General features: G+C 35.3%; 1 protein-coding gene across 1 annotated transcript in view; it reads left to right on the top strand.

Annotated features, from left to right (window-relative positions):
* The window catches only part of Vps41 (VPS41 subunit of HOPS complex), a 165,466-nt gene that overhangs the window by 86,615 nt on the left and 58,752 nt on the right, over positions 1-20,099 (top strand). The window contains exons 8-9 of the mRNA XM_026387619.2: positions 14,572-14,691; positions 16,030-16,176. Coding sequence (XP_026243404.1) covers positions 14,572-14,691; positions 16,030-16,176 — 267 coding nt within the window. The remainder of the gene's footprint in view (positions 1-14,571; positions 14,692-16,029; positions 16,177-20,099) is intronic.

Raw genomic sequence — 20,099 nt, 5'->3', positions numbered from 1 at the left:
TGACATCTTTAGAAGCACAAAGTTGCATCTAAGATACCCAAGTCCAAGATCATAAATATTAATGCTTATATTTTCTTCGAAGAGTTTGCAGTTTTACCTCTTAAATTCAGTCAAGGGTCTACTTTAAGTTCATGTTTGTGAGTGATGTAAGGTAGGGTTCTAAATTCATTCTTCTGCATGTGACTATCCATTTGTCCCACTACATGTTGAAACAACTCTTCTTGTGTTGGCCCCTTTGTTGAAAAATCAGTTAACCATAAATGTCAGGTTTTACTTCTGGACTTTCAGTTCTGTTGATCTGTATGTTTATCCTTGTGCCAGCACCCCTTTTAGGTTTTATGTATTTATTCATTTTTGTGGTTCTGAAGATCAAACCCAGGGCCTATGCAAGCTAGGTAGATGCTCTACTGAAGGACATTTTCAGCTTCACCTTTTGGGTTTTAGAGCCACAAAGTTTGCTATAGTTACTTATAGGATGACAAACAAGTTAATGATTACTCTTATAACATTTTGAATTTCAGTTCTTTGCCTTTTCAAAAGCCAGTATAATTTCTCTGACTTATATTAGAGGCTTTAAAAATTTAAGGGTGTGCTCTAAGGATTTGTAGCATACAAACTTTGGACTCATGTCTATTATGTAAATATGTACTTCATAGTAAAAAGTAACATTTATTTGATAAACTATAATGACATCTTTGTATACAGTACACCCTCTTGGTGTGCTCACAGTATCTTCTCTGTAAACACTTTTAAAGATCACTGATACTACATGCTTTTGACATTATTGTGTTCTGCTTATTTTGTTGAAGATATTTCAGGAAGTGTTTTTCTAATTTCATTATAAATACGTCTTTGATTTTATTTATTTATTTATTTATTTTTATTGTTTGTCGTTCAAAACATTACATCTTTCTTGCTATATCATGTTTCACAATTTGATTCAGAAGGGTTATGAACTTCCATTTTTACCCCGTATACAGATTGCTGAATCACATCGGTTACATCAGTTACATTTCCATTGATTTACACATTGCCATTCTAGTGTCTGATGAATTCTGCTCTCTATCTTATCCTCTACTATCCCCCCTCCCCTCCCCTCTTGTCTCTCGACCACCTCTACTGTAAAACATTTATTCCACTTGTATTCTTCTTCCCTTACCCCTCACTTCCTCTTGTATGTAATTTTATATAACCCTGAGGATCACCTTCCCTTTCCCTGCAATTTCCCTTCTCTCTCCCTTTCCCTCCCCCCTCTCATCCCTATTTAATGTTAATCTTCTTCTCCTGCTCTTCGTCCCTACTCTGTCCTTAGTTACTCCCCTTATATCAAAGAAGTCATTTGGCATTTATTTTTTAAGGATTGGCTAGCTTCACTTAGCATAATCTGCTCTAATGCCATCCATTTCCCTCCAAATTCTATGATTTTGTCGTTTCTTAATGCAGAGTAATACTCCATTGTGTATAAATGCCACATTTTTTTATCCATTCATCTATTGAAGGGCATCTAGGTTGTCTTTGATTTTAAAACCAAAGATTTTAGAAGATGACATTAAGAAGGGAGGACTATTATGCAATGATTTGTTTCGTTTAGAAAGTGCTAGCAAAGAGGAGGTACTCATCTATAACTAAGTTATGGAAGTTTATACCTTTGAAAAATGAGAAAAGCAAAAACACTATTGGCCCAATTGCAATGCATTATCGCTTCAATTACAATTTTAAAGTAGCACCATAAGCAGAACAAGTTTGAAAAAGCCAGCATTTAGCAAATGGTGGTAAACCTTGCAATAATCATAGTTGTGGATGCCAAGACTAATCTGCTTGGAATAGGTGGCAAATCACATAGAGCGAAATGAGAATGAAGACAGATATTATGTGACTGAGAGGTTGTGACCATCTGCCTTTAAGAAACAATTTAATCTTCAAACAAATTAGAGCAAAGACTAGCCAGATAAAAATGTAGTATGGAATAAAGGCATTCTTAACCCTTAAGAACACTAATGTACAGTTGATCATCTGTTCTCTGATTCTTGGAACTGTATGCAAATTTCTGTAAACAGTGGGTTAGTACAACAGAGACGAGAAGAGCTAAGTAGGGAAATGGAGGTCCTATAATGAGGTATTCATTTCATTCAAAGAACAGTTGAGAGATGTCCCAGTTAATATTTTACTCGTTTTAATGTTATTAATATTTTTGATTCCTGTAAAAAAATTGAAGTAATTAGAACATCGATTTTAAAATAGTGCTGCAAAATAGCAGTGTGGCAGGAAAAAAACCCCTGAAACTGTCATTTGACACATTTATGGATATTTCCTTTTTAAGGTTCTAGCAGCTTAGGTCTTTAGAGAGAGCTTCTTATCCACAAGGTACTGAGAATAGGAGGCTCTAGTTCTGTTTGGCATAAACTTTTATTTTAGGTTTTCAAGGTAACTTCTTAGTAGTTGAATGCCAGAGCTGGATTTATGGATTCCACTGCTTGACACATGAGCATAAAAAGCTTATTCTAAATTCTGTTTTGTTTCCATGTTGGAGGGGAAAAAAGGGAAAAAGCCCGTCTCTTAAAAGTGCCAAAGTGCCATTGGAGAGAGGTTTCAAATGCATGAACCATTTTAAGTGTGAATTCTAATAAATGAACATAGCAAATGAAATTTCTGTTTTAGAAATAAATCTTCCACGTAGACCTTATATGTTTTTATTTTTATTTGTACAACTCTCTCTGTCCACAAGATAAACCTCATATTCATGTGACCTTAACCTTTGAACTCCAAAGTACCCTTCATAATGACTGTTTTTACTACCGTGACAAATTATTAAATTGTTGTGATACTGTTTGCAGTGGAGTTCATTTTTAGAAATGAGATAGTCAGCTGTTTGGTGGTGTTGTAGGATAGATAAAGGGACCTGGCCAAAGGGACAAGTTACTTTGTAAGCTGGAAAATGTCAGTCAGCAAGTGAGAGGACCTGCGTGAATGAAATGAGAAGCACTTGACTGTTGGGGGCTGAAGGCTGGTGGGAAATTCTACCTGAAGGACATGGTAGCATAAGCCAGCTTGTTTTAAAAATATAAATTTAAAAAAAAGTATTTCAAAATTATTTTCCCAGCTTTATTGAGGTATATTTAACAAATAAAAATTGCATATTTTTAATGTGTACAGCATGATGAGTTAATATGTATATGTTGTGAAATCATGACCACAATCAGTGTCAGTAACATATCCATTACCTCACATAGTTACCTTTTTGACTGTTATGAGAACACTCTAGGTCTATTCTTTTACCAAATTTCGGTTTTCTAATACAGTATTATTAACTGTAGTCTCCACACTGAGTGTTAGATCCCTATAAGTTGTCTTAAAACTGAAAATCTCTACCCTTTGACCAAAATCTCTCCATTTCCCCCAGCCCCTGCTGAATATTTTTAGAATTGAGATTGATCAAGCATTGTTTTCCTACTTCTGTGATCACTAAACATGAAATGTCAAGATGCTTCTTTGTGTGTTTGCTTATTTTCTAGTCAGTTTGGAGTTGGGAGTTCTTAGAGTTAGAAGGATTTTAACATTATTCCTTTCTAAAAGTCTACTGTGCACAACATTTGACTCTCCAGGATATTTCTGCAAGTTCAGTTGCTTTGGTCATGGGCACTCTTATATATGCACACTTTAATCACACAGATCTTCTGATGGTAGCTTTCAAATGAAGTCACTGCATATTTTTATAAATTAAAATTTTTTTGTGTTAAGGCTTTTTAGTCAATTTATGTTAAATTGCAGGCAAGTACCAAATTTCTGTCCTATTGGTTACATGTTGAACAATTATAAAATAAATACCTTTATTTCTTCTACATTCTATTGTAAATTGTCGTTCCATTCCCAGAAATTCATTTCATGTCTCAATGTACCAAAACTGATTAACCTTCAATTAATAGAAAATAAAACCCAAACATAACTTTCACAAACCCTTTTTTAGGTATGTGGAACCAGATTGTAAAATAATTATATTGTTAAGGTATATTTTTGCAGGGATTTCTGTGTATTCTAGACTGGCTGAGCCTAAAAATAGAAATCTTTTGCTTAAAATAGTTGTTAGTCTGAAAAACAGGCATTCTCCATTGCTTTCATAATTTTTCATTTGTCTCAAATATCAGTTGCTTATTTTTGATGACTTTATGTAGGATGTTCAGTTTCTTTGGTGCCTATCAGGGATGGCGTGAGGGAAATGTATCCATGGAAAATTTGTTTTCTTTTACATTCCTCTTGAATCATACACATCAAATTCTTGTTGACATTTTCTGTTTAATAAATTCAGCTAATTTTTTCATGTGTAATGTTAACTACATTCATCGCAGCTTTTACCTGAACTCCAATGTTAAGCCCACTGTCTCTTCCTGGAGCAATCAAATCATCTTTTAATACTAATTGATTATTCTTAATACTAAGAGGTTCCCTCCTTCCCTCACACTACTCTTTCTTTTCTTTCTTTCCAGTGTTGGGGATCAAACCCATAGCCTTATGCATGCTAGGCAAGTACTCTGTCACTGTGCCACTTCCCCAGACCTCTCTTTCTTTCTTAAATGATGCTCTGTATAAAACAAAGTGTTAGGATTATAAACGTTTTTAATTGGCATCACTAGTATAAACTAAATCATCATTTCACAGAAATATTTGGCTTGTATCTGCTTTTTGAACACAAATTTGTATCAAGGTCCACATTAGGTGCTATACACATATAGTATCTTGCTTTCAGGAATGGTGGGTGGTAGGTTTCCAAAAGAATATTAAATAGGACAGTATTGATAGAATGTAGTTATAAAATTATTAATTAATCAAAATGGTGTTGGTAGAAAAATGAATCTTCTGAGGCATTTAAGAGTGAAAAATGCGTACATGTGTATTTATATGTTAGTTTCACTATGAGGTTATTTTGTAATTTTTCTTTATCTTTAAGCATTTTGGAATCACCTCACCTTGGTTGGGTTGGCTTTGTTTTGTTTTTCCTTTTAATTTTCAGCCAGCATTCCTCTGATGTTTGTAACAGTGAGAATCGGAATAAACCAAATGTCTAATAATTGTGAATTAGCTGTGTAAATGACCCGCAGTCAAAGATCTCAAAAGGACCCCTGTAGGTATGAAGAGGATGCTAAGGAAAAGGGATTGTAGGATTGAGCTGGTGGGAGATGATTTGGGGGACATTTAAGGAAGCAGGAATTTGCTCCAGATTGCATATTGTCAGGAAGCAAGAGTAATTGTATACCTGGGTATTTTAATAAATCCTATCCAGAAGACTAAGAAAAGCCGGCATGATGGCACATGCCTATAATCCTGGAGGCTCAGGAGGCAGGAGATCACAAGTTCAAAACCAGCTTCAGCAACTGGTGAGACCCTGTCTCTAAATAAAAAATTAAAAAGGGCTGGGGATATTGCTCAGTGTTTAAGCACCCCTTGGTTCATTCCCTCAACCTTCACCGCCAAAAAAAAAAAAAAAAGACTAAGAAAAGACTAAGCCAAGGCTGAAGTCATAATTGGCAAAGCAGCAGCAGTTTCTCCTTTTAGCCAGGATGGCTGTGTGGTTATTTTGGGAAAATATTCATTTAGATATGATTATGAATTGGTCTTATTTTGTCTTGATCCTTCTTGTTCACAGAATGGCCTTGTCTGATATTGGTGTTCCATTAAATTGTTTACATTCATCAGGAAAATATCAAGGTCTATCTCTGAATGCCAGGGCAACTTCTGGATGTCAGCTTTTCTTTTTCTCAGAGGGAACAAATCAAATGCCCAACATTTGATAGATTGCTTCTATCCAGGTTACTTTACCAAAATATATATAGGGTCTGATTATAATTTTTGCACACACACGTGTGTGTAAATACAATTATCTTTGTGGGTATATTCATGAAAGGCTGTACACCAAACCAATAGTATTTGTGTCTGGTAACCTCAACTATTTTAGATCTTCTTTTAACTTAATATTGGGTAATATATGAAATTTCCTACCTTATTGAAGTCTGTTCTTAGTTCAGTGTTGTTTAATAGTTGAATAATATTTTATCCTGTGGATCTAGTTAATTTTCTTAGTATTCTATTATTTTTGGACATATAGGTTATAGCCAGTGTTTGATTGTCAAAAATCATACTGCAAAAAAAAAAAAATAACACTAAAAATCTTGGGGCATGAACTTTCGTCTGCTCTTGTGAATGTTTTTTGTAGCATTGATTCCTAGGATTAGAATTACTAAGTCAAAGATTATGATTATTTTTTTAGGCATTTAATGCTTACTTCCAAGTAAAATTGCATTCCAGAAAAGTATCAGCTGTGTGTGAGTACCTGTTTCACCATATCCTCTTTGCCAGTATTTTCAATGTCTTTTAATTATTACAGATTTTGAACACTTTTATTTATTAGCAACTTGTGTATCTTCTTTTGTGATTTTTTTTCTGGTTATATTCTTTGCTCAGGGAAATTTTTAATACTACCATAGAAGCCAGGACGATGAAGGTGGTCTACTTGATATTTATTGTCAGTTTGAGCACAAATTATTGCTGCTTACTAAGTAGCCTGCAGCCTTTTCTTCAGTTTTGACTAAATCTGAAATAATTATTTGTGTTCTCAGGGAAACATTAGGAGACTAAATGAGACTTTAGACACTGAGGTGTGTAGGGAGAGGATGATACGTGACCCTGTGGAGAGGCCCAGAACCCATCAGTTCTGCCACTCCCATGGAAGCTCTCAGTGACTAACCGTTGCACTCAATTAATCCCTGTTTTTCATCAGGATGACACGAGTGGATTATAAAGTGTGAGGGCAGGTTTTTTTGACTTGTTTTCTTCTGTAGATAGTGTTCTGATCTTTATTTTTTCTCTTTTCACTTTGAGCTGAGTGAAGGGCTTATTTAAGTACATAAACCAATGTGTTCAGATAACTTTTTATGTTATTTAAGATTTAGCAGTTTTGCATTTCTTTTTCATATAATAACTGTGCAAGTATCTCCCTTTGATCATTCATCTATAATAGTGATAATATATAGTTAAAATTAGAGATACTTGTTTATTGCACAGAACATTAATTCAAGTTTAATCATCCAGTGGATGATATTGTGTTTTCTCCACCCTACTACTGAAAGGGTTTGACCTTGAGCCTAACCCTAGCAGACTGAAAGACAAACCCAGAGTGTTTGGCATTAATAACTAGCTATTTTAAACCTGTAGCATCCATATAGAAGATTGTTCTTTAAAATGGTGAAATTATTAATACACATTCCAATAATTTTTGAAATTATATTTGTAAATGTGAGTTTGAATATGCAGAAACTGTAGATTATTAGTTTAAATAAGACCCTACCTCACATATTGGATATAGATGTTTGCTTAACCCATATACATGGATAAGTAGATATATGTCTGTTATCTGTATTTTTTAATATAAAGGAAACTGCTCATAAATGGCACCCCTTGTATTTAGCTTATTTTGTTCACATTGAACCTGTGGCTTGGATTGCTTGGGTGATAAATTAGCTATTACCTTACATTGTATAGTGTTTTTTAAATTTCATGGTATTGGTCTGGCTATGTAGTTTTCTCAAGATTAGTTAAGGGGCTGGGGCTGGGGCTCAGTGGTAGAGCACTTGTCTAGCATGTGTGGAGGCCCTGGGTTCAATTCTCAGCACGACATACAAATAAATAAATAAATAAATAAATAAAGGTTCATCAATAACTAATAAAAATATTTTTTAAAAAAGACTAGTTAACTTTAAGCACTTGTCCAAAGTCTGTATTGCATTGGAAAAATGTTTACTCAAATATTGGTTATAAGCAAGTGGCCAGTCAACGGAGCTCTCAGAATCCTTCTGTGTACCTAGACTTTCCTTGGTATAAATATTTGCTCTGTATTTAACTTCTTTTAAACATGTTAAATTACCTTAGGAAAGGGAAATTGAAGGATTATAACATGTCCAGAAAATAACCACTGAATTTCAAGCTATAATATATTTGAGAAATTCCCTCTTTCTTCCTATGTTTTATGTTCTATCTTGATGGAGACAGTAAAACTGTTGGTGATGTTTAAATATGCCATTCATTTTAAATTTTGATCCTGAGCCAAAGCAGGAAGAAAAATGTGCTTATCTGTTCCCGTAGGTTCATGGTTACTACTTCCTTTCTCAGGATTCCAAGATTTCTCTTTGCTGTGAGCAGCCAACCACCATCTGGGTCTTATCCACAGTGTCTGTTTTTCTCATTCATCTTCATCACCTTTTAAATTTCTTTCATAATCTTCAAATTTTAGATATTTAAGTCGTTCTGTGACAGGCCATCCCCATCATTATGACCTTACCAAGACTGTCTTACTGGGTGTGTTCTAATTTGCTGGGTTTTCCATTTCTTCATTTCTCTGCTTGATTTTATTATCTTGAGAATCAACTCCAACCTAGCAGAGGTTCTCTGTAATGAAGTTTGTTTCTTCCAAGCCCCTTAGTCCTTTCTATATTAACGTATCTGGGTATCCCACATTCTCCCTAGTTTGGTGCCCCTGCCCAGTCTTTCTTCCTTTCTTTTGTGCCTCAAAACATGCAGTGTTACCAATATTGAGAAAGCCTGAAGGAACCAAGTGGTTCATAAACTTGAGAGAATACAGGATTATTAAAACAGAGCCAGTCATGCTCCTTTCCTCCATCAAAGGGTGGATGAGGATAAAGGCTATCATAATTGGTGGCTTTATTACAACCTGATAGGATTCTTGCTACACATGTGGGAGATTTTGGAATGTGCTTCCTTATACCTCTGTGTAGTGTAGGAAAGCACTAGACAGATTTATCAGCACAGAACATAGGAGAATAAAGTGTATTTCTGGGATGTGAGGGCTCCTATTGAAATATAAGTACAGAGAGTGCTGACTGCTAGAATGTGGATTTATGGGAAATAAAGCCCTAAAATACTTTCTCCATCATCAACAACAACAACAAAAAACCCAAACCTCTTGGAAACAGCTTTTCCTCTCTGTGTACTTAGCTCCCATTGAGCTTAAATTGCTCTCAGTATTGTGATAATGACAATTCAATATTACAGGATGTGGAAGATGAACCAAATAAATTAACCAGCTGCTTTTAAGGGTAGTTCGCTCAATGGCTTACCCCCTAAAATGCTTTGTAGAACATTCATGCTCAGTAGGTCTCTAGGCAGTTTTATGACTACAAGAAAGAAATGGATTTTATTAAATGTCAGTGAAATAGAGGCAGATAGCTTTGTGGTAGTTAATTCAGTGTAGAATGTTTGTAAGAAAAGTAGTTTATCTTTCCTTAAATTACCAAAGGAGAATTTTCCTTGCCATTCTTGCCAGAAAATGTGTTTTTGCTTGAAATTCCCATAGATTAGGATTTAAAAAACAAATGGATAGTGGATCATTTGGTCTTTTTCTCTCATATGTGAAGTTCTGTATTATTTTGTGGACTAAATATTACAAATCCTGCATGAAAATGCCAATGGAATGATTCCATAATTATTAGTCTGTAATCCTATGTAAAGATTGGAAAATTGGACTTGTGAGTAAATAATAAAAAGTAGGGTGGAGAGGAAGGGCAGAAATCAATGCTCTAGGAGGCTGGCAGGTGATGTAGAGGAGAGAAGCAGGTTAGGTGCCATAGAGGCAGAAGAAATAATTATGGTGGCAATCCAGAGAACCTTCTGCAGTCAGGCACATCATCACTGTCCATACCAAGTCTCTGGCCTGATTGTGTCCCTGGAATAGAGCTACTAATTACTTAAAACGAATAGGGGAAGATTGACCTTAAAAGCAGTTTTCAGTTTTTTGACAAGTTGTACCACAGTTGTGCCTATGGCCTTGAACAAAGGGTATATAGACTGACATTAGAGGAGTTGGATGTAGGATCATTATAAGAAAACCCTTTCTGAAAGCAAAGATGTGTTAGTTATATGAATCATTCCCAGGTTCTTTCCTTTAAATTTTTGAGATTAGGGTAGATTCCAGTATGTTCAAAATAGTTTGGGGACATTTACTAACTAAAGATGGACTAGGTAACTAACTGAAGTGTTTGGGATAATTACATAGATTCTCCTAGAGTGAACATATTGTATGTATAGATCAAGATTAAGATGAGTAGACACAGGAAAGCCCAATTAGCATCTAAAATTTATTATGTATCTAGAAAAATATAAAATATAGTTTCTTTTTCCAATGTGTTTACAGTTTGTTGGGGAAAGACAAAGAAATAGGAATGGCTCACCAACCTCAGTGAAAAGGTAGTAACATGATACTCACTGTGCTATAATAAAACCAGCATGACCATAAAACATATAGAAACAAGAAATTGGAAAATTATTTGACATCCAAAAGAATTCTCCTAAATGATGACATACTCTAACATATTAAGCTTTTTTACAAATAATTTATTTTTCATCCATTAAAAATGAAGATAAAGTCTTGAAAAATATTACCATTCAAAAGACATCAGAAAATAATATGAATGATGTTTAAACTGTAATGTTAGTTAAAATTTGACCCATTCACAGAAGTTGGTATATTATATCTTTTTTCTAGACATCTGTCAGTTATATAGAATGGCATTTGCCTGTTTGTACTATAAACTATCCTTAAAGGAGAAGCTTGTTTGCTTCTGTATTAGAGCAGGGTCCACAAGGTTATTGGAACTGACCCTGAGATGGACTGATTTCAGAATTCTGTCCTTGTTTTCTTCCTGCCCTCTGCTGGAAGTATTCCTTGGAGCTCTGGTGGACACAAAGGGAAGCCAGGGCCCTGACAGCCTCAGCCTCTTCCTATACCAGAAGCACTCCAAGTACAGCAGAACTGACTCATTAGAGGAAGTTTGGATTTTGTGTGGAATTGTTTGTTTGGAAGATTTTATGGACAGTTTTTCAAAGTCTGTATAGTTTGTGTAGGTTAATTCTATACATGTTCAGTATGCCTCGAATATTCCTTCTTTCTTAAGTTCCATTGAATTTCTAATATTATTTTCATTTTAATTTTTTCCCTCTATTAACCTGATTGTAAAATAAAAGAATGGATTCTCATTCTCATTAATGTATTAACATTGTAAAAATAATTCACATGTTCAGTGAAGAGTAATTATAAAACAGAAATAGTGAAAATTTCCTTTTACCCATTGCTAGGAGTTATGACTTTTGTGTAATGTATCTTCCATATTTTATCATATTAATCTACATATGGATACATATTCATATTTTACTTAAGGAACATCATAGGCAATACCTTTTTGGAATCTGCCTGTCTATTTAATATGCCCTGATGTTTTGTAAGTTAGTGGATATACACACATGAAATAATTAAGAATGGATGCTTTCTCCTCAGTTGTTCAGCTTTACCACTTTGTATTCAATCACTACCCAGTTGTCAGTGCATTTCTAGTCTTTATAGGTAGCTTCTTTACTCACTCTAATAATTTCTTAGCATAAATTCCAAGATGTGGTCATTTTTAAAGTTTTGTGTCCATAATGCCAAAAGATACTCCAGGAAGAAGTGCTCAGTAGTTTCTCTTCCCCTACACACACCTCATGCCCACTCCCTGCCTAACTGTGTCACTTTGATTCGTCTTTGTTATTTCTTTCTTTTCTTTTTCCTTCATTTGTCAATTCTACAATCAATGTGGTACTTTTTTTTTTTTTTTTGGCGTGGGGTGGGGAGGATTGATTGTGCTTTTTGGATATTAATTTTATAAAACATCTCATTATCTGTCAGCAAATTCACCCCTACCACCAAATTGCTTAATTAAAAAAAAATCTCCTGTTGTTCTCATATATTTTTTTTCAAATGTATTTTTAGCAATTTCAGAATTTCAAGAAATAATTCCTTTGAAATTTTTGGGAAACTTACATTAAAATGAGAAGTTAACTTAATGAGACTTAAGCTTTTCAGTGAGAATCTTGGGCATTATTATCCAGAAACATAATGGTATTTTTTCCCATTTATTTAGTTCTCTGTTTACATAGCTTATGAAGGGTTTTTGTTTTGTTTCATGAGGCCAGTGCATGCACGTGTGGAAGTTGTGAAGCCACCTTGCTTTTCCATGGATAATAGAGAACTTCAGTTCATTATTAATTTTCAGATCTATAAACTTTTTGCTGTTTACAAATTTTGATTACATCCCCTGACATTTAGGTTTATATGTGTGTTCTTATACTCAGAGTACTTTGATTATTATTTAATTTTGTTATTATCTGAGAATAATAATGAGAACCAATTTTTTAGTCCTTTTTTGTTTTTTTGTGATGTCTTGTTGCTGTGGAGTCAGGAATGGGAGATTTGTTTTATTCTCTGGATAATTCCCATTATTGTCAAATACTGAATCTTTCCATTGATGCCCTTCTTGTGCTAGCATGCCTTCTTTTTTTTTTTTTTTTTTTTTTCCCAGCTGTGCTCCCCAAGTGACCCTGGAGTGCTGGAGTGCTGGTGGGTGGCATGCTTTAACAGAGATTTGCTCAGTGACTATTCTACCTCCACATTCCCCCTTACCCTGAGAAGGGGCCAAAGAGAGGGTTGGGGACATTTTGGCATCCCAATATCTAACTGACTGACTACTACTTAGGCTTTTTCTGGAAACAAGTTAAAACATGGCCTTCACTGAGATATGATTTTTAGCATATTTTTCAGATGATTTTTTAAAATTTGGTGTGTATTTAATTTTCCCAAATACAGCTGTAATCACTTCTTCTCATAACACTGTGTTAATCATTTAGGTGAGGATTGGTAAGGGAGAGGAATTTGATATTGGGCTCTGCCAGGTTTTTCTCCTGGTCATTCGGCTGACACTTTCTTTTAACAGATGATTAGTGACTGCTGGTTGTGTCCACCCCTTTCTTATAATTACCTCCATGCTATCTATGCTGTAGATGAAAGATAGATGATATGTTCTTATTAGTTCCTCATGTTTAAAATAAATCTTATTAGTTGCTTACTGTTAGTAGAGTGTGATTTTCTCTTTAGTGGGAACTTTATCCTTAGCCTTTTCCTTCATTTCTTGAATTTCAAACCTATCTTCTGACAAAATACTAAACCATTCATCATCCTTCTGCATTGGTTGGATGTAGTGGACTTTCTGACTCTTTCTCTGCATCATGGCACAAGAAGAGGTTGAATCACAGATAGATGACATACCCAGTTAAGGGGTCTCTTAACTAGGTTCTTAACTAGGTCACAGGGTGGTATTTTAGTGATGGTGGTATTTTAGTGAATTACTAAAACTGTATATTCAGTAGTGACGATTTTTTTCCCCCAGTACTGGGGATTGAATCCATTGCTATGCTAGGCAAGTACTCTTCCACTGTGCTATACCCCCAACCCTGTAGCTATGATTTTTTAATTAGAACTTGAGAAGGGTGAGGTTGAGATGGGTTAGAGGATCTTTGAAAATGTATAGGATATATCTCATGGGAAGGAGGACTGAAGAGCTTCAGTAAAATCGCTGCTTCCCATTACCACTGTGGAAGTTGTGAAGCCGCCTTGCTTTTCCATGGATAATAGAGAACTTCAGGTGTTTATAGCATGTTAAAGTGGCTGTACTCAGCTTGTAAAGAGGGCCTCTAATTAAAAGCAAAATTTCTTTTGTGCCTCTTATGTCTATAGGAACCTTACTATTGAGAAAGATATACAAATACAAATACAAATAGAATGTGAATTTATTCTTTGACTTATTGTGTCCACCTGTGCTGTTGTGGAGTGAGGAAGGATTCAGAATACACTGAGGTGAACTGAAATTGCCTCTAATAGTAGGAATTCTAAAAACTTTTGAAATCTGTTATCAGCTTTTAAGGGATCTACATGTATTTCAGGATTACATGCATTGAGTATATTGTATAATTATCTTAAAGAATTTAAATTGGATATATCAAGAAAAATATTTTATGTCCTTAATATAATGCATGAATTACTAAAACTGTATATTCAGTAGTAGAAGTTTTTGACGAGTTGTATGTTGTACTAAAATTTTTCTGCAGATTCTTTTTTCAGTTACAGATTTTTTTTCCCTTTAAAATAAAGGCTCTTGCTACTGAACTTTTTAAAGAAGCTTAATCCTAAAGCAAATTTCCCTTATTTCATAACATGAATTACTGCTTAAAAGTAATTGTCAAATTATTTATCTTGGGAAATACATAAGACTGCCCCTAATTTCTACAGTTTAATTTGTGATAATCTTATTTTCAGTGAAAAACTGAGATTTTTGATTTCCTAATTTACAAAATAAATTAGTTCTTTAGCCATTACTTGAAGAACTTTCAGGGATATCAATCTTTTGATTAGATGTGCATTATTTTCCATGAACCTTGATATTTTGGTGCCATCTTGTGGTTTGGCTCTGTAGTCACAGGAACACTAAATCTGTTTTAAAACAATGTCCCAGACAGTGTAAGATGTGTGGGAAATGCTTTCCAAAATGGAAATCGTCTACTGTAAGTACATAAAAATAAAAATTAAAAATAAATCTATAGAGTGTTGGTTATTTGGTAACATTATGGACAAGAATGGTAAGTAAGGTCTCTATTATATTATTCTCCATTTCTGAAAGTCTGTGTTTATGCTGTGTGCCCTAGTTGCTGCTCTTTGAACGGTCCTGGATGAACAGATGGAAGTCTTCGGTTCTGCATGAAGGGGAAGGGAACATACGGAGTGTGAAATGGAGAGGCCATCTGATCGCTTGGGCCAATAATATGGTAAGCACAGTCTCTACCTTCCTAAGCATCTTCCTTGTTTGGTGGCAGAAGAGTGGCCAAATCGATAGGACTGTGTCAAAGGGAGATGCCACTTGCTCCAGGGATCATTTGTAAAAGATAACAAATGGTAAGTGATATCTTACCTGGGAAGTTAAAGAAATTAGATTGCTTTTGGCTTTTATAATATAGTAATTCCCAACATATTCTGGACTCTATTTTAGGATAAGAAACCTGAGGCATGAAGAGTAACCAAGAAAATGAAAAGCCATCTTAATAATTGAAGGGTTGCATTGGGAATGTGGTCTTGAAAATACTATTTGCCTATTGGCCGAGGGCAAGAAACACTTGATATGAAACAAGAGCAGAATATTGCTGATTTCTATTTTACTCCCAATATAATCATAGGCAAAAATCTAGGGCTGCTTTTAAGAAAGAATCATAATATTTGGTGCTGCAAAATTTACTTGATATGAATTGGGTCCAGTACAAAGTTTTAAGAGTAGACTTTTTCTCATCTGGCATGTCTTTTGAAATTTTAAGTTATCTATGAGTAGTCAGTTCCATTCCGCTTAATGGTAGAAATCTCCTCAGAATCCACCTTGTTACTCAGGATTTTTTTTCTTTTGGGTCACAAGAAAGGGAAGCAAACCTATGGTCTCTTGGCTCACTTGTAGTGAGCTGCTTACTGAGGTTTGCGTTTGAGAACTTTGAAATGTCAAGTGTAGTTTTCTTTATATAGATGGTTTTTCAGAATTAAAATCTTTCCAAAAACCAAACCTCATTTTTTATTGGAACAATACACTTAGAAATGTTACTTGTCTGTCATTTTGAAAATGTAGTTGTTGGTATCTAAACATTTCTCCATTATTTTAGGTTAGAATCACCCATGCCACCCACTAGTAAAACAAAATTCCTTTGCCCAATAAGAAGGATGAAAGTATTTTTATAGGATTTGTGTGGAGAAGGAACATTTTCTTTTCTTTTTATGTGGGTGTGTGTGTTTTAATTTATTTATTTTATTCTAATTTGTTATTCATGATAGCAGAATACATTTCAATTTATAGTACATATAAAAGCACAATTTTTCATGTCTCTGGTTGTACATAGAGCAGAGTCACACCATTTTTGTCTTCATACATGTACTTGGGATAATGATGTCCATCTTGTTCTACTGTCTTTCCTACCCCCGGGGAACATTTTCTTTACATGGCTTCTAACTTTGCTCTGCAAACACTGTCAATACTTTGCAGCACTGGTTATTGGTGGTATGTAGCTGGGCCTGTTCCTAGATTTTCCTTCTCCCAAGTAGAGAATTCCTAATGCCATTTCCTTTTCCAGGGTGTGAAGATTTTTGACATTACCTCAAAACAAAGAATCACCAATGTGCCCCGGGATGATATAAGTCTTCGTCCGGATATGTATCCCTGCAGCCTCTGCTGGAAGGACAATGTGACACTGATTATTGGCTGGGGAACTTCTGTCAAGGTGATTTTGCTTGTCCTTATAATAAGTCTATAATGTTACAGATCCATTGAGGTGGTCTAAAGGAATATGAGTTCATAAATTGCCTCCTGAAACACAAATATTTTTGCCTGAATATTATTGTGATGTGTTAACAATTTAAGACTGAACTTATTTCACGTGTATAGATTTTATGAGCTATCCTTTCTTTTCTCTACCATGCAAAACAGTTTGTAAACTTTTCCTTTCTCAGGCTGGTGCTGCCTTATTTTATCTTTTTTAAAAATTTCCCACAACCCAGTTGGCTATAGCTATTTGTAGACCACTTGATTGGCATCTTCATTTGTGTTGGTGGTGGAAAAAGAAGGTTAAAACTACATCTTCCAACTTACTTGCTAATAATTTTGTGGAGTAGAAGCCCATACTTATTATCAGTAATAAGATTTGGGAATATTTTCTAGTGTATAATTATCTGATCCTATGAGGCTCAGTAAATGTAATTTAGTTGTTCTACAAAATGGAGCTCAAACGAATTCACATTTATTTCATGCCTAGTAGTGATTCTGTTACAATAGATACTTCAAAGCCAAAAGTTGTTTCCTTTGAAAATATATTAAATAATTTAATCAAAATAACTAAAAATTAGCTAAAAATGCTATGAGGGAGTATCCCAACACTAATCTAATGGACGAGCTCAGTCTTTGGAGTCAGAGAGACATTGAGATTAATTCCATCTTTTCCATTTGCTTTCTTCTGTATGACTCTAAGCCTGCCATTTTCTGCAAAATGGCAGAAAAATAATTCCCAATTTACAAATTTTGGGAGAAAAAAATGAAGTAATAATTGTAAAAAGCTTGGCATAGAAACTGACTTACTGCAGTTTCTTAGCTGCTATTATTGTTAGTCCATAAAATTCTAGAGGAGTCATGAAAGAGACATAGCTATTTAAAATTTATTCTCCTCTGGAAATGTAAAGCATAAAAATTACTAATGCAATTATTATTATTATTACCAAACTCAGCACTGTTATACTTGAGATAAGGTCCTCCTGGCCCTTACATTGATAGGATTCAGGTTTTCTTTTTCTTCTTCTTTTTAGATTGAACATCAAGTAATTATTTTAATGTGTTTTGTGAACACAAACTGGTTCATATTCAGGATAGCAGGAAAGAAACTGCCTAGTAACCTAAGATTTACAAACAAACAAACAACAAAAAATATGGTTCTCTCTCCCTATTCCACATGTGCAGTTCCCAATCCAGTAAACATACTCTTGGTATTTTAACCATTCCTTAAATGGACAATGTGACTTTTTCCTTTGTTTTATAGTTGTAATTTTCTTAAAAGGAAAGACCAGGAAATTTAGCCTACAGGGCCATGTTACAAGTTCACTGATTGTTTCTGTAAATGCTTTCTCTATTAGGCTGAATAGTGGCCCCCAAAGAGAGAGGTCCTAATCCCTGAAACCTGTCAATGTTTGTTTACATGGCAAAAGATGCACTTCACTTAAGGATCATGAAATTGGGAGATTACCCTGAATTATGTATTTAGACCCTAAATGCAATTCTGTGTGTCACAGTGGGAGGGAGAAACTACTGTTGATGAGGCAGGGCAGTGCTGCCACAGAGGTAGAAGTAGAGTGGTGATAAGGACACCGAAGCCAGCAGGACTTGGAGGAGGCCAAGAGCAATTTCTCCCCTAGAGCTTTCTGAGGAAATGTTTCCCTGCACCTGATTTCAGCCCAGTGAAGCTGATTTCAGACATCTAGCCTACAGAACTATAAAAGAATATATTTCTGTTGTTTCAAACCACCAGGTCTCTAGCAACCATAGGAAAGAAATACATTTTCACTGTGCCTAAATTAAGGTCCATAAAATTTACATCCAATACTTTAATTTCTTGGAGATTCTTTTTCTTTGGACTCATTCAGCTGTTCAGAATCTAGGTGAGTTCTGAAAGAAGAGAAGGTGAAGACTTGGTCTTTCTTCAGAGAACAATTAACATTTGCCTGGTGTGTACCAGGGTTTTATCCCCAGCACCACTATATAAATAAATAGTAAGATTTTCCCAATGAACATTTACCAAGTGCCTGAAATATTCCGAGAGACGTTCTAATGTTGCAGAAACATGAAAGACAAATGAATAAATTTCTTCCCTTGTAAAATTTATGCTCTAATGAGAGTGGATGAGCAAAATTAAACAAAAAGTAAATTACCAAGAAGAGCATTTAAAAAGGGTAATGATGAAGGGATGGGGGTAGGTACTCTGTAATATAGGTGGTCCCATGGTGGCCTCTCTAATAACTAACATGTCATTTGGTGAGAGATCTGGGAAGGGGTAGCCCTGTGGGGGTACTGGGTTGGAGGTGGGGAAATCCTTGAGGTAAGGGAATGATTGGGCTGTTTTTGAGGCACAGCAGGAAAATTGTTGTCAGAGTAGAACAGGTGTGGAGGAGAGGGTAGAGGATGAAGATAGTAGAGAGAAATATGTGGGGATTGAAGGTGGAGGAGCAGATCATGTTGTAGTTCATGGGCCTTTGGGAAGTCTTTGGACTTTGAGTGAGGAGGGAAGCCAGTACAGAGTTTTGAGTGAGGAGGGAAGCCAGTACAGAGTTTTGAGCAATGATATTAGTTAAATGACCTTACTTGTATTTTAGAAGGACCATTAGTTGCCATGTAGAGCTAAAAGCAGAGGGACACTGAAAGAGGGAGACCAGGCAGGAGGCTACTGCAGCATCACTCAGTAAAATGTTTTCTCAGATCAACATAATGGAGCTGGTGAGAAAGATGGGCTTTTGAACATATTTTGAGAGTAGACCCTATAGTATTTGTTAATAATTAGATATAGGGTATAATTTAAAGAGAAAAAAGTTGATGGTCACCTAAGAAAATAAAAGATGAAGTTTCTAACCTTTACTGAGATGAAAAAGACTGCTGATCAGGCATGTTTCAATGGAAAAAGGCAGAAGTTGTTTTGGAATGAGCACTTTGAGATGCCTGTTACCCACTCATGCAGAGAAGTGGAGGAGACAGTTGGATAAAGATTAGTATTCCTGGGTGAGAGTCCACCTATCAATGCAGAGTACTCTTAAAATTATTGATCTTCTCTATGTAGGGCATGAACTTAGGGTAGAATTTTTTTATATAATTTTTTTTAGTTGTAGAAGGGAACATAATATTTTTTTTCATTAATATATTTTTTAGATGGTGCTGAGGATTAAACCAGTGCTTCACACATGCTAGGCAAGCACTCTGCCACTGAACTACAGCCCCAGCCCTTGGGGTAGCATTTATCTACAGAACCCCAATACTTGCTGCTTTCTACCTATGAAATAGGTGTTGGAATAAAATCTCAGACTACAGAACTGATAAGAGATGGGAGTAGAGCAATGGCCCACCCACCAATTGTGTCATATATCCTGTCTGCAGAGAGATTGTGGCATGGCCAGAGGGATACATTCAGGCCTTCCTGTTAGTTCCAACCATAGCCAGATGGTCTTGGATCACCCTCATAGTGTCAGTGTTCTTGTCTCTAGACATGGTAATGTTGCTTTTCAGGGTTACTGGAGAGTTGAAAGAGGCCCATTGACTTCCTGGGTTTGGTCAACATCCCTCAAATCTTTCCACTTATCTTTCTAGGAAGTCTTCATGGCTTTGATTTTATACCTTCCCTTAATTATGTGTTAAACGGTGCAGGTAGAATAATCTGTCCAGAATACAGAACAGATAATTTCACTCTCCTCTAAAAGTCACTTATAGAGGAGTGACTGATCTTTAACATGGTTTCCAAGTTTTTGTATGATCCAAGCTCTGTATTTCTCTCCAGCCTCAACTCTCCCTTTGCTTGCCCTGTCTGATTGATTTCCTAGCTGATGGCTCCAGGTTATGACATTGTTTTGTAAATTTGTCCTATCTTTCCTGCTTCACCTCCAAGTCACAAATTCCAGG

The sequence above is a fragment of the Urocitellus parryii genome, chromosome 3, assembly GCF_045843805.1.
Source record: "Urocitellus parryii isolate mUroPar1 chromosome 3, mUroPar1.hap1, whole genome shotgun sequence".
Taxonomy (NCBI): Eukaryota; Metazoa; Chordata; class Mammalia; order Rodentia; family Sciuridae; genus Urocitellus; species Urocitellus parryii.
The sequence above is the reverse complement of the archived record's forward strand: the minus strand, read 5'-3'. Positions and strand labels throughout refer to the sequence as shown.